The 15,500-nt window shown below is 41.2% G+C and overlaps 2 protein-coding genes and 1 long non-coding RNA gene across 7 annotated transcripts in view; 1 reads left to right on the top strand and 2 right to left on the bottom strand.

Moving 5' to 3' along the window:
• LOC111251060 (uncharacterized) overlaps positions 1–15,500 on the bottom strand; it is a 145,744-nt gene that overhangs the window by 59,820 nt on the left and 70,424 nt on the right. For 4 of the 5 annotated variants that reach the window (XM_086977396.1, XM_086977398.1, XM_022807267.2 and 1 more), the window contains one exon: positions 1,689–2,196. In XM_086977396.1, coding sequence (XP_086833522.1) covers positions 1,689–2,196 — 508 coding nt within the window. Of the gene's footprint in view, positions 1–1,688; positions 2,197–2,462; positions 2,599–15,500 lie in introns of all 5 variants that reach the window. The other variant, XM_086977399.1, reaches the window with a different exon arrangement.
• On the top strand, positions 2,648–7,457 carry LOC147758433 (uncharacterized). The gene is made up of 4 exons (XR_015319131.1): positions 2,648–3,180; positions 4,664–4,853; positions 5,244–5,343; positions 5,830–7,457. It is a non-coding gene; the product is annotated as an uncharacterized LOC147758433 (long non-coding RNA).
• On the bottom strand, positions 13,406–14,753 carry Pburs (bursicon subunit partner of burs). Its single transcript, XM_022807368.2, has 2 exons — positions 14,424–14,753; positions 13,406–14,098 (listed from the first exon to the last, which is right to left on the bottom strand). Exons 1-2 carry the CDS (start codon positions 14,715–14,717, stop codon positions 13,940–13,942), a joined length of 453 nt encoding a protein of 150 aa, XP_022663103.2. The 5' UTR covers positions 14,718–14,753; the 3' UTR covers positions 13,406–13,939.

Genomic DNA, 15,500 nt, shown 5'->3' on the forward strand with positions numbered 1-15,500 from the left:
TGTGTTTTTTTTTTCCATTATGCCTATTGTCCTGCATCATCCCTTTGGCAAAAGACGCTGCACATTTTTTCTGGTAGTGTAGCTAAGGTCATATGCGGAATAGCACACCTAATTTTGCGGCCTCACTGGTCGTATAATGGGAGCGATTGTGAAGCTAGCGAAGTTATTACAAATATTATAGACAAATTTGTTTTACAATATATTAGTTGAACGTTCTTGTAACGAAGCAAATCCTGTTAGTAGTAATTTCTACCTCAATCCCAAGCCCAGCGTCTCGCTTAGGCTGTGTCGCATGAGATTTCGGCTGCACTATCGACGGCTGGTGGAAAGGAATTTGCGTAAACGAAGGCCTATTTAGGACGCAGATAGCGTAAATTAATGACCAATTAATAAAGTTCTACGCTGTCACAGATCTAAAAAAATATACGAACGACGATAGATATAGACGATATCTAAAAAAATGCATGAACACCGCGGTGGTTTGATATTTTTCTAATTTACTTATAGATTTTTTCATTGATACTACATTTATTCTTGTCATATAATTTCATTAGGTGCAATATATTTCATGGTATCGGCTACACTTATTGCACTAAGAAAGTATTATGAGAATGTGACGTACTGTATTGGTTCGGTCTGAAGAAAATCCTAAGAAAAAAATTTCCTTGGCTATTGAGATAATTTGTTTTGGATTTCTATTATCTTCCTCTACCGTTTAAGCAACGCACAAATCCTTCGACAAAGGAGACATTTGCAGAGGCTATATATATATATATATTTTTTTACTTTTACTTTTACTTATATTTTATATATATCTAGGCGACATTGAGTTCCAATTTTTGGTGCTATTCTCAATAAAACGAAGTATGAGAAGATAGCGATGAAAAATCATGTGGTTTAAAAATCATATACTAACTCGAGTAGAAGCCAGCTGCTGACGAAGGTATGTATTCATTATGATAGACAGGCACCGACTGTCTACGAAGAAAGTTCATTTATGAACCGTTGTTCCTCACCTGAATGGCCAGCGACAGTGACAGAACGAACATGTTCCGTCACAGATATACAATAATGACCCACCCAAGCTAATATGCCTCAGCCAAAAACAAACAAATTGGTAATCTACGTTTCGATTTCATTCTGTGCCGTGTGCTTGCGGCTGATCGAACTGGCTCAAATGGTAGGGTTTATGAAGAACTAAGGAACCTAGTTTTTAGGAAGACTTTCAGTGCTACTATATGTCATACGGTGCGAAATTGGATGATGGCCAATTGCAAGTTTAGCCTACAAAAAAAACAAATAGCACGTCGCGTATGTTTTAAGTGTAACTTCAAACGTTACACATGGAGCAAATTCATGGTTAAAAGTTACAGGTAGGAACATATACTGCTGTCGGACTACACCGTCCTCTAAAAAAAAGTATGATCTTTAAGAAACCTGTAGAGAAATAGTGAAAAGTGAACGCCTTTAAACTGTTTGATTACATCATGCTCGTTCTATAGCTTGATAGATAATTTCATCACGAATAAAAAGACATTAGACGAGAGTGGTGTTGCCACAACACGCCAATTGATAGGAGGTAAGCAGTTTAAATCTGGGTCAATCTGCTCATTGCGTTCGCTCTCATGCTTTCCGATTTATTTCCGTTCCTTCCACCCGCTCTGTCTGTGCGAAAGCGGCGGACTTACCTTTCGGGGAGGTAGGCCGTCTTGTTCCATTCGATTGGAGACTTGCGGGCTGCTGTGCAGGTGCAGCTGTTGCAAGCCGCCGTGATGACGTGAGGGCCGGTGGCGCTGATGGTAGACAGCTAACTGAGGGCAGTTATCAGGGGTCGCGTTGGCACTTGGAGTCGTCGCCGACGTCGTCGTAGGCGTCGAGTTGTTTTCGCCTAAAGGGGAATAGTGGTGCAGATCATGATCATTTGCCTGCCTTGTAACGCCCATCTGCTGTCGATTGTTGCCTAATTGAAGTTGTTGTTGTTGTTGTTGTCGTTGAGGCAGCTGGTTATGATGATTGTTGTATTGTTGTTTGTGATGTTGCTGTGGCTGCGCGATGTGGTTTTGATTTTTCACTTTGTTTTGGCTGTGCCCGCTCCGGCTTCGGGACGGCGATGCGATCCGACGCAATATAAGACGACGAGACGCTAACGAATTTACAACGTCGTTCTCGTCACCGAGCTCCCACTCGTCTGCCGACCTATAATAATGATAATGAAGAAGCGGCAAGGCAACATTATAAACGTGAATTTGAGGGAACCGTACGGGAATTAAAAACAACATAAGTGTTGATAAAACTATTATATTTGACAACAACAAAATCAGGATCAGGCAAAATTTTCTTATATACGTTAAGCTTTCTTCATTTAGGCACTAATTGGTTTGCAAATAAGCAGCAGGCCTGCACTGAAAAGCAGCGTCCTTTTACACTGTAAATCTACTTCTAATAAGAAGAACTAAACTTACGGCAGGACAAATCCTTGGCCCAATTTAATTCCCAAGCGTTAGCCGCCTATTCCCTTTCTACGTAACGATTACAATTAGGTAGACGATAAGGCCTTTGCAGAGGTGTCGGTGCCAAGAAGTCTCTGAAAAGATTCGCCTGCGTGCGCAGGCACAAGCATCTAATTTACCTTTGTGCTTGGAGCGTCGATACGTTGTTTTTGTCCCTAAGACATCGCGACATGCCAATCACCCTCTCGTTCTCACTCTACATGTATCGAAAATTTAATAAAAGTTTGAAGTTCAACCTAATTTCCGCAGGTAATATCCGCAGGTCATGGCGACAATTAGAAATCATTAATCAGAATCTGGCAGCCGGATCACCTCACGTATAAAGTATTGCTGCTGTTAAAATGTTCGAATGAAAGGAAGTAAACATTAGCTAGCAAAATACTTTAGGAACAGACGAGGCCCATTCCTCCGTGTGTCAGCCGTCAAAGAAATCGGCAGATCTGCTGTAGTCCGCCCCATCTGCACTTGGCCTAACAGTCGAGCCTGCTGAGCTTATGTGTCAACTGATTCGTGTTTCCTGCATTTCCTTCTACGCAGTCGAATAACCATCCTTTGCCGTTCGTGGAGTATGTCTTATTTTTTTTTCAGACGCCAACTAAAAAGCGGGGCAGCCATATCCGGATGTCAACACTACCGAATGGGTGGCAATAGTTCGTACATACACGGAAAGGTAGGGGAATCCAGGGGGAAATCATCGCCCCTGTGCAATAAATTCAAAAAAAGTTATTAATGAATTGCATTACTGTTTGTTCCATTGTTCATAACAGTTTCTGGGTTGGAGCTTTTGCAAGGCATTTGAAAATTAAGTTCTGTTTGTTGTACGATACAATGTATCGCTCAGTCCAACGTTGAGCTTAAGCTTTTTCGTATTGTGACCTATTAGAGTTTTAGACGCTGCGGTAATAAAACTTGCCCAGAAATGCTTGAACATGAAGATAACGTAGATCATTAATTGCTCGATGGATTTGTATAGAAAAACGTTTCGAAGATAATTCGACTTATCGATTCTAACTAGATTAGTGAGGCCGTCGTAGGAAGCTTGATAGATATTTTAATATGTATATATATGGGTCCAATAGAACGTCTGATATACTACGTACGTATGCTGGCATATGCGCTTCAAGCAATATTCCATCAATGCGGTCAGTTTCCTTCTATACAAAGCAGTTTTCGTCATACACTCACTTTTAGATAATAGTGGTGCCATATGTTACCCAAAATTCAGCTACTGGAATTGATTCACATCTTATCTCATCAATATCAGATATCTGATATCGATAGAAGATCTCAATAAAAAAATATATATACATCTATATATTTTATTGAGAGCAAGATCATTCATACTTCCAAACGAATCCTTCTTATTCCTTCGTGAAGCAAGTAGGACCAAAGACAATCAGCTTTCTGGCGAAAAATGTTGTAAGCATTAAAAATAAGCCTCGCTCGTACACACTTACAAACGTTCCTTTTTCAAGGACTCGAAATGCCGTCATAAATACTTTTGCTGAAATTCGTATTGCTCTAGAAAATACAATTGTACGGGTTTATATAGTGGTTCAGTTTCATACAAGGGATTTACATTTTGAACGCGCTTCCCACCCAAAGCTACGTTCCTGTTTCAATGATGAGGTGAAATTAATAGCTAAAGAGCATCAATAGTTCAGTTCTGCCATCATAATTTGAAAGCTGGCTATGTCAGATCCTATAATAAGAAATTGTTGGGAAAAGAGTACAAAATAGGAATGTGAATTTGTCATTTGTTGTTGATGGGAAAAATGCAGGTCTGACAACGTTCGCTTTTCATTGCCCCATAGCCTATCGCAAATCTGTAATTTTTCAGGCCAACTTGTCAATTCGACAATAAAATAAAATGATAATATGGAAAATTGTACTGCGCTAGAAGCAGTTCAACCTCCCAATAATAAACTTTTACCACAAGAAAGGCACTTGTTGGCTAGGACAGTTGAGCCGTAAGTATGAGCAAAGTAGACTTTTGTTATTGGTTAAGTGGCTAAAAAATTGCAGGTGTGCAGAAAAAAAAAGCACCCAGTCATAGTAGAGCTAAACAAAGCACTACAGCACGATCGTTTGATGTTAACCATTTGTTATGGATGCTATATGCCTGCTTTTTGTACATTGCTTGCTCTCCGTAGAGGAAAAACGGCCACTGTACAATCTTCAGTCTTGATAATCTTGGGACGGGACACCGATTCAGATGAGTAACAGCTTTCGTCGATCTGATACAATAAGGAACCCCAAATTTTTGCGTGGATTAACTGTAGCTAGACAGTCGGAACTCCATCATGAACAGCGTTTGCAAAATGCACGTGCCCTACTACAAAGGTACATGCGCTATGAGGTGTGCGTACTTAGAGGTGCACCGCTTAATTCTAGACGCTCTTTTATTCACTGTATCTAGACGTAGAATACAAATACAAAAATAACAGCTTCATATTTTTTTAAGCTAGCCACTTTTTAAACGTGCATGTCTTAAAAAAAATTAGTACCAGGAATACGGATGTGCTTTAAAGGGTTTAAAAGAGAACCCCGCAAAGTACGCGGTTTTTATCTTGCGACAGTAAGTGTTTCTACCGATATACGCGTCTTCAATATGAACGAACTTTTATAACTTATAATTTTTATAAAGGCACACAACATTAGTCATGAAAATCTTGGACGTTTTATTAACAATGTCAACAGCCGAACCGAATGACCCAAAATCTACTCTCGCAGGAACTCAACCTGACGCTACCTACGTAACTGTTGGGGCGTCGGCATCCGGCCCGGCTGGCGAGGCAGAGAACCCGAAGGCCAGTTTCGGCCATTTGATCAAGTAAGTTTGCCACCAACTCGTACTACTGTTAAATGAAGATCCGGACCAACAGAAAGTGAAACGATTGTAGTAAGTGCAAAGGCTCACAGTAACAGCTTTATTTGGCCTATATAAACCCTTGAAGCCGTCAATTTCTAATTAGAAAAAAATGGTCCGTACGTTTCCAATATACGAACTACGCGTGCGATCTAGTGCTAGGCAGCCATATATGGCTCAGATTCGTTTAGTAGTCTTGAAGGGATATTATCAAGCAGCGAGAACGAAATTCTCGTAGAATCTGCAAAGCGTAATACTGTGGAAATTCAATTACTTATTCACAAATTAGTCGCTATCTCGGAAATAGAGAGAAATACAAACACGAATATTTTGAAGCTGCTTTGGAGCTTTAATGGCATAACTTTTTTATTGTATCACAAAGATCCAGCCATTTCTTTTATTGACACCCAGTCACTTTCAGTGTACTACATTTTTTTTCTGTTTCCCTAGGCACATGTTAAGCCTGCGACTGTCGCATAGCCAAAGTCCTCACTAAATAACTAAGTGCCGCCGCACACAAAAAAGGCCCGCACAGATATTGTCCTTCATCTAATATGCTTTTCTCAATGGCAGACGATCTTGCCAGGTTTTAGAGGACACCCCTTGAGAATTCGACGAGCGTTTCAACAGCTTCGACAATAAAGATTCGCCAAGTAAGCAAAGAAAGTTCTACGCTTCGACAATTTCGTTCCTCTATAACTTACGAGCACTCGGTTGTCGTAGCAAAGCTTGAAGTCGATGTTTAGGCGAGGTAAATGAACGGTGCATGTGCCGAACGATCGGAAGCAACTTCAATTCATTAAAAAGAATATTGTTGAGTTATATATAAGTTAAATTTTAAAAAAAGCATAATATAATTAACGTACATGATACACATCCACTTTGACAGGATGGATAGGGAATGATTGTTGCCTGGAAACTCGACTCAACTAACGAAAATGGCTTTACGCATGTATCGAGCCTATACCGCTGACAGTTATACACAAGATTTTATTACAATTTACCCTCATTAGAAGTAAATAGGACTGACGATGGCAACAATATCATGTTGTCCCTGTAAAGAACTTCGCACAAGATAGGTTCTAGAATCGTTGTATCCTTAGCTACCTAGGTCTAATTGATATTTTGTTTTCTTCTTCGCATACTTTCCTACGCATAAAACGGTCCAGTTAGTTACTTAAAGAATATGAATGGAATTAAGCAGACCATGAGCCGCATTATCGTTCCATGTAAGTATATTGTAACGTTTCGTTAAGCTCTGTAATCAGAGCAAATACGCACGCACATACAAAGTCTGTAAAGGAAGGCACGCTCGTTCATTTCAATTCATTCAAATCTTCTTCAATCAATCAAACAAACTGGTGCCATCCGATTTAGCTCATAATCTTCTTCGATGACGAAGGTGATATCGTACTTCAACGTTTCGGGTTGTAACCCGAAACGTTGAAGTACGTTAGCTTATCTAGGATTAGCTAAGTGTATGTATATATAGTGTTTATGTAATAACTTCGTTCATTTGCTACGTATTGAACTTAATTGGTTTAGAAACTTACAGAATGAATAGTATTTGGACACCCAGTGCATACAGTAGAGCTCGACGACGATCTTGCCTAATAAGTATGTTGTAGTATTGAAAAACGGTTCGGCATAAATTAAATATAGTAGCTTAGTTATTGTTTTAGGTCATTATGAAATGTTTACGCGGAGTTTGCTTGACTGAAAATGGCCTAAATTATGGTGCAGACGAATGATTTAATGCACTGTAAGAAAACGTTCCTCCTGTCTCATGAGCAGCTTCGATGTATTAGATAGTTATACATAAGGATATTCAATAACTGAAGTAGAACGGAATTCAAATCGAGTAGGGGGAGCGCGGTTCCGACTCACCCTTAATGGGATTTTAGTAAGAAAATTGCTGTGAGTTATGGGAAATCAAAAAATTTGGGTGGTTTACTAAACTAAGTTTGACCTTAATAATAAAACAATGTACAAATCGGTAACCGATTTACTATTGAAAGCAGCCTGAGTTGTTAGTTGAAAAGACCTTAGAAAAAAATTCTGAACTTAGATTACTTCGGTAAAATTCATAAGATAGACGTTTGATCAATAAACATGAATCAGAAAAAAAACACGTGGAGATATTGGTTTTTGCATTGAATCGCGGCTTGTAATGGAAAATTCACTTTTTACGATAATTGGAAGCCATGATAGTGGTAGGTAGCAGTAACTGGACCGGGTAGACATATCCCCAAAGCCTTTATAAAGCTTTAATGTATGTCTGTCCTTTTTAGTCGATAACGGCTAAAGAATATTGTTAACAATTGAAAGAGACGATATACAGGGTTCGCTTTAAGTACCCGAACCTAGTGAACGAAGCTAAACCGCTAGTACACCTATACGACAGGTGTATTCTGCTAGTGTGTAAAGGCATCGAGTAGTATCGTTGCACAAGACCGATTTACAGAAAGAGTGCCCCGGAATAATGATCGGTAGTTGGAGTTGTATTAGGCCGATCTTCTTCGCCGTTTTGGCAGCTACGGGAAAGGCTGGCGGAGTGCGTCTTTGCGTGGACGATCTTCCCATCTTTTTGCCCGATTAGGATAGTGATGCCGGATATATTAAGGGTCAATGCGGAATCGATCGGTGTGGAAAACGTTTCAGGGTAGGTAAGCTCTTTACTTCGCCCTCTCTATCCGCTTGCCAATGTCTGCCTCTCTTCGAATTACGTGTAGTCGTGGTCTAGGACTGATCATGAGCACCGGGCTACTCAAGGTTCCACAAGGTGTCGCTGATTACTGACTTGAACAGATGATCCCTTTGTCTTTTCACACATATATTAATTTTCACATATTACCGTCATCTGTCAAATATAAAGCAATACAATCTGCAGTTGAACAGAGGGCCTATTACCAATGTTATCCTTGATTTGTGCGTTTTTTTTTAGCACGAAAAAATTCTTCACTAAACACGTTTTATCCACATTAGTTCATACGTTTTTTTCAAGGAAATCAGTCCAGAATTTAGAATGCTGTGTGAGGATTTCTATTGTAGCATACTCATTTGGCTGTTTCTGCAGATCGACCTTCACATTACGCAGAGGGAGAACGAGCCATATGGTTCCGTTTATTTTTCGTCAGTATCAATCGAGAAGTACATTTATAAGATTGCTATCTATTGTCAAGGGGTCGTAAGTACAATTGGAGTACGCCTTTAATCGATTAGTTTCAACGCTTTTGGACACAGCAGTGTTATACGCTTATGTTGCTGAAATTTATTCGGTCGCTAAAATGTAAAATGAAAAAAAAACGCAGAACAAAGGCATTATCGCTTCCTTACTCATATCGGAGCGCTAAGAGCTTTTAACGGCGTGCATCGCTTATTGCTTAAGGTCGTGCTAAGACAGTAATAATTGGTAATCGTTTGTCGTCTAGTAGGTAATGACAGCGCCAAGGCGGTCTTAAGTTAGCGAAGGTACGGGCACACTTGACTAATTGCCACGAAGTGTTGATTCCTGAGCTTCGAAATCGACTGTCTTAGTATATCCGCTTGAAGGGCGTTGGAAGGAGATCTGAACGGTGTTTATCAGCGAAAAGTCCCCCATTGTCTGCTTTATAGTGCAACGGTAATATGTGCGTCTAATAAGCTTAAAAACACGTGAGATGGGCTAGATTGGAAACCCAGAGTATACATGGTGGGAGTCATGCACGGCTTAACGCAGCATCGTACCGCTCTATGTACAACTCATAATATTCAATCCATCGATTGGAAGCATCGATATTAGTCATAACAGACCACTATCGCTCGTTGACTATTTATCAGAATTACATTTTCGGTGATTGGAGCTCAGCATCCTTAGCAGTGAAAATGTTTCAAACAAAATTATTTTGAAAAATTGGTAAAGCGCCGATATGATTTAGATCATTAAATGTAAGAAAAAAGAAAAGGAAATTGTTGGAAAGCTTCTCAGTAAGCAAGGGCTAACTTCGTTCGATCTTCACATAATCGTATATCTAGCTGGATATTTTCAACAGTATAATGTTAGTTTAAAACGTTCGTTTGAAATCAGGAAGATATTCATGCAAAAGATGCTATGCTACCATACTATATGTGAGAGAGCCCCAGCTAAAATCGAATTAGGTTCAAGCAGTGCTTCATAAGATATCGTCATGATTTCTTCTATCTGCCCATCATCGATGTTAAGGCTTACTTTTCGACCGTGTCAAATTGATATATCAAAACTTTACTACCATGCTTATAGTATGTGCTCATAATTTTTTGCATTGCAACAATTTGAGTGTTAAAATTTACGCAACGTAAATCTCACAAAATGTACGCTTCTCTGTTTTGCCTACGTGAACGTGTCTATAACGTGCTATTGTATTCAACCGTCTGCCTGATCGTGCGCACGCTCAATTCATAATGCACTCGCTCACGATGTTACTTAATACTACCAACACATTACGGAAGCATTCACTAAGGCCTGAAGCATATTCAAATCCTGTACTACTATCCTATAGTACTTGAATCCTTTGCAGCTCGAAAGTCGGTCCATCGTCCGTGATAAGGTAGCCTTTGGAAGCTGTGTCCTAGCGGCTGGACCTAGCGTCACCCGTAAACATTTGCTCTAAAGCTAACTTTAGGTCAAGCTCGGATCACTTTAATGACTAGAAAAGTTTCTACAACATTACAGCTTAAAATAACATCTCTTCGATAAACTAACATTATTATTATTATTATTATTATTGGGATTTAGACAGAGGCCTTTGCCATTCCGGATAGCAGATAGTGAGTAAATCCACGTAGCACACTTTATAATACACATATTATTAGACCGCTGCATAGGTACAGTGCGTTTTTTTCCAGTTTCTTTCTAAACAAAATTCACGCTTTCCGCTGGCCGAAAAGCCTTTTTCCCCCCTATAATCGCACCGTCCATCGTTTTGTCTCGGCCACAGAATTTTACCTCGCTTCTAATTGTTGATGCGGATAAATTCTTTGTCAAAATGCGGCGATTTCAAGATTCTAGAAGGAATACAAACCGTACTAAGGGTAAAAACAATGATAACATAAAATCCAAGCATATTACATTATATTTTTTTTTTTGTATAAAGATTGATTTTGATTTAAAAAAACGAAAAGCTTTATTGGAAAGTAAGAAACGGTCGTTGTTTACCTTCTAATCGGTTGTGACAACATTGTCATTGTTGTCTACTTAGCATTTTATGAAATGGCGAAATCGTTGTGCCTTAAAAGGTCTACCTAAGCTCTCCGATCTCGGGATAAGACCTTGTGAATTATACAAGCCAGACAAGAACAATTTCTATTTATGTGCAACTCTTGATCTTTTGTAGAGGGGAAGCTGGAAAATTATTTCTACAAAAGAAAAGCCATCAATACTCCTCGGCCAATTTAATGTTTCGTATTCGCGTAGATGATGGCATATGGTACAACCAGTAGAAATTTGTCCGATTTAACCGCGTGTTAGGTATTTCAACGTCGTTAACAGGCAGTAGCACAAATTCAGACAGACAGGCAGGCAGGCAGGCTATAATAACTGCGGGTTCGCGATGACTGTGAAACCTCGCGGAAACTAATAATTAACACTCTTTCGATTCTCTCGGATTAACAGTTCAGAAATACCTATCATAGTGGATACGCAGATTGTCACTTACTTTTTGCTTGCCTCATTACGATACGTTTCCCTCACTTCACTTCACTTATTGTGTATCGGGGGCTGACAACATTATAGGTACGTATCTATAATGTTGTCAGCCCCCGTCAGACGCCATCGTTGGCGGACGTAATTCAAAGTAAAACAGGTGTCGCAGAGCATTTTTGCTTGTCATGCCACGGACTACTTTGACAGTCGCCAGTCGCGAAGGGGGTCGAATTGAAAAGCGTTTCAAATTCGAATAGATATGCCTTCCTACCACAGCCCGCTAATTCATTCCTGTAAGAAAAAAGGGGTGGCTTCTTGCCGATAGCAAATAGCCTACCCTCGCTAAAATCGCAGTAGCAGTGGATACTGCGGCGTGAAGGAAAATATTGCTCTTCTTCTTTTCGTAGGCGAATATTTTGCCCTTGCGCAGTCGCAGTAGCAGGAGCAACAGCAGCAGACAATGCCAACGTACTTTGCCCGAGGCATTCTACCCTTCGTGATATTATTGTTGCCTGAAACAAGCAATCTTCAGTTTTGTTGCATTTTCAACTTCTTCTATGGATCCGTTCTTTTACATCTTTTTGTCATATTCTTCTGTCTTCTCCGCTACAGAAAAGAAAATCGGGTGACGCACACCGACTTCAAAACGACTACACCCTGCCCTGCCGTTTTTAAAGCGACAAATCCTCAATGGTTGATGCCAGCTTTCCTGTATCCAACAAGAGCAATAGCAGCAGCAGCACAAAGACATTGAACGTCAAAGAGTCGATGTACCTAAATAGCCCCCGTTGCTTGTCTTTCATCTCAAACGAACACAGTATTTTTTATGGAGGTACTTATTTTACGGGTAATATATCCTCGATTCAGTTTCAAGCTCTAACATTTAATAAAAAAAATGTCTAACTCAAATGAGCGTAGTCTTGTACACTAATCATCGTATTTTTTTTTTGCAAAATTTACCTTACGCTACGACAAACAAAATTTGCTGTCCATCTTCCACTCCGATTAGATCTGGGTTGCTTTACAACCTTTAGCGGTCGCATCACATTCCAGATGCGCAATAACCAATGACTGTGGAAAAGGCAGGCTGGTCGAGCCGTAATCAGACCCAATTACGACCCGGCAAACGATGGTTCGATCTCAAATCGTTTAAAAGGTCGAATACGATCATGACAGCGACGCCAACGCCAATTAAAAGCGTGAAACGGGCGTCTAGGTCCAACAATTTGTTCGTCGGCAAAAGTCTTACTTGAAGCGCTTCGTTCGTCCGGCATCATACTCTCGTTCCCGAGGGCTATTTGGATGGAGTTCCTGATGGAAGCTTTCTTACCTGCATCTCATCACCACTTTGAAAATTGTAAACGGAACGACATACAGTTTTGCAGAAAAACACCTTTAAGTTGTCCCGTAAGAATTTTTTCTGCGCATTTTACATTGTTTTGGTTATAACGTTAATCGAAATTATTAGATGCATATATATAACATCTTTGATTGTCCCTTTTTAGGGTTCATCGTAAACAAAAATAAGTTATTTTACATTATTGGAAATATATTATGAAGTTGTTGAATATTTCTATTGAATCAGCTGATAGTAAAAGTAATAAATTGCTGCTAGTTCGGTAGCTTTCACCTGTGACTCCATACATTTTCGGTCACTGCCAAATGCCCTAGTCTTTCGCATTTTCGTAGTAGTGACGAAGCGCACGCTCGATCACATCGGTGCAGGCGCTGAGCTACTACTCTTCGAGACCAAGAGCTGTCTTTTAGCCCGATTCCGCTCAATTGTAGGCCATAGGGAACGCAGCCAAAAACGCGGAAGCGTGGATTGCCAGCAAGGGCGGACGAGTTGACAGGCCTTTCTCGTTGAAACCGTTAGCTCCGCTAATGGCGCCAGGTTCACGCGGACGACGGCGCCAAAAGAAGGGAACGAAAGGGAGGGCTCGGTCACAAAGGACTACTAGCTCTGTCTGCAAACGGAAGCTTCACGTATAAAAGGAATCAAACGAATGCCCAACGAGGAACAAACGAACGTAATTGTTAGGGTCAGATTTTGAAGACCTTGAAGCCGGGAAGGCATCGGCGCCGTATTGCAATGATTAATCGAAGTACGGAAGTGCCAACGAAAAATCGAACTCCTCAATTGATTATTGTCATACTCGTACAACACCTGCATCTGGTTACATCAAATTGATTCAGTAACATTTCTGATGTTTTGATAATTATAAATGTTGTAAGCGGACCATACCTATTGATAAGTGTGGTCCGCTTACAACATTTATAATTCTCTTAACTTTCATTTGTTTTTAACGTTCATCATCGAATGGACACATTTGGGTTTTTTTTTCTCGTAGTTTAAAGTACTCAGTGTTTTTCTCAGGTCTTCACTTTCCCTCAAGAATATTTATTTGTTCATGTTTCATTCAGTTTGTTTACATCATTCTGTTATTGTTAGTTATTTTTCGTCAAAAGCCAACAACAATCACGTAAATACACGTGTATGTGACCGGTTTTCCTTTATTCCTTATATTACCGGTTGTCATTTGTCTCATATCTTAGCTATTTCACATGCATGATTCCCTACCTCTCAATCCACTTGTATATGTGGACCCTTACTGCCCAAATATCACGGTAGCGTATTTCTGTGAAATCTCAGTATTGTATCTTACGAAACGGGAGTGGCGGTAGCAATGGTGCTGATATTCACTATGCTACGATGCTCGGCGACTTTCTGCCGAAAGCGTGTGTTGCCTCTCGCGTGTCCACTGTTACTGTCGCCGACGGCCAATGCGGATGTTGCAGATCCAGTCCTGTTGTTCTATTTCTCATTCATAGATAGATGGTGGTGAGCGGCTGGCTGGGTGGGTCTGTGCAAAGGGGGGGACGTGACAGTGGGATGAGGATTTACAGGGTGCAGGGTACGCAGGTACAGCCGATGGGCACTCTAAGTTGCAGCTGCATGGCCCCCAACGGGCCGAGAATGCGCTCACCGTTAACGTCATAGCACTGGTCTAGGAGAACGTCACGGTGCTCCATCTGGGTTTCGCGACAACAGTTGCATTCCTGGAAAGCGATGCCACGATAATGATACGCGACTGCACGAATGTATTCACACATATCGACCATCATCATTATGTACCGCTGTGCACGAACGAGGTCATACATATATGGCCGTATCGATATGACTGGATACGATCTTTAATGAAAATGAGGGCGCTAAAAAGATACCAGAAAAAGATCACTGATAAATTACTTGGTCGAGCGTCTTCAAAGCTCTTCGACCACAAGCTCGATAACGAGATCACAGGCCGCGTCTATTTACGTAACCGCCACTTCCGGATCTATTGTTGGTGGTAACTGAAGTAATGAGGGCTGTTACTGGACGTACCTTGTGAAAGCCGTGAGGTGCAGAGAGGCTGGGCTGGACTTGGGAGTTGCAGGTGCCTTCGCATTTCGTAACTTCAACGCTTCCCTCGCAGCTCCGAAGGGGGTTGCCGAAATCGTCGTTTTCTTCACGACTGATATGGATCTTCGTCTGCACGGAGCGACACGTCTGCGCCATGGCAAATGGCTCGTTCAGAAAATTTGCTTTAACGACGCTGGTCAACGACGGTACCCTGCACATTAGCGTGAATACCAGGACAGCGAGTGTCGGCAGCGATGCGAGAGTACGCCGGGCCATCTTGCCACCCGCGCCCGCGTCTCTCCGGTGATCGACTGAACGCTTGCCCTATAGTTGCACAGTTATATCGGGTTGCGGGAGCGAGAAAAAACTCGTTGATTGCAATTACCGCAAGCAAGCACCAGGACGTGTACATGGGAAAGGGTACGTTCGTTGTCTACGGCCGTGGAGAACGATTCGGTTGGCGCGGCAGCGCCTGCATTCGGCCTGTCTGGCTAAACGCATAGCAACTGGAGATTCTCAGCAGGTGAAAAGAAGTCATTGAGAGAGACCGGCGCGGGCTGCTGCTTAGTCCTAATGGAAAAAGCATGCCTACAGCAACAGCGAAACTCAACTATATGAACACATCTGTATGGTCGACCTCGGTTGGCGACTTCCGTTCTGCAAAAGTAGCTAGATTACCTATATCTGTACAAGCATTAATTTAGCTGTTGTCGCTCGAACGGGATTGCCACATGAGCATGGTATAGAAACCTAGTCGTCCTACAATATGACGACTGGAGCACTTCGAGGACCCAATTCGCGACGCGGCCGAGAAGTCGAGGTGGGGAACACATACAAGGCCATAGAAGTTAACTTAATCACCTGCTTAGCAGAAACAACGTTTCTCGACTGATTCTAGGGCGGTCCCTAAAACTGAACAGTCAATTCCGCTTGCCTGATAGAGTCCTTGAGGCAACGAGCACTACACACCTTATTTGCGTGCAGCTGAGTTCAGATCGATTTCAAATATTCTTTTATATTTCCTTAAGTGCAGTTGGAACTTTTGTTATATATTGGTCA

Source organism: Varroa destructor, unplaced genomic scaffold (assembly GCF_002443255.2).
Source record: "Varroa destructor unplaced genomic scaffold, Vdes_3.0 BEIS01000001.1, whole genome shotgun sequence".
In the NCBI taxonomy this organism is placed as follows: Eukaryota; Metazoa; Arthropoda; class Arachnida; order Mesostigmata; family Varroidae; genus Varroa; species Varroa destructor.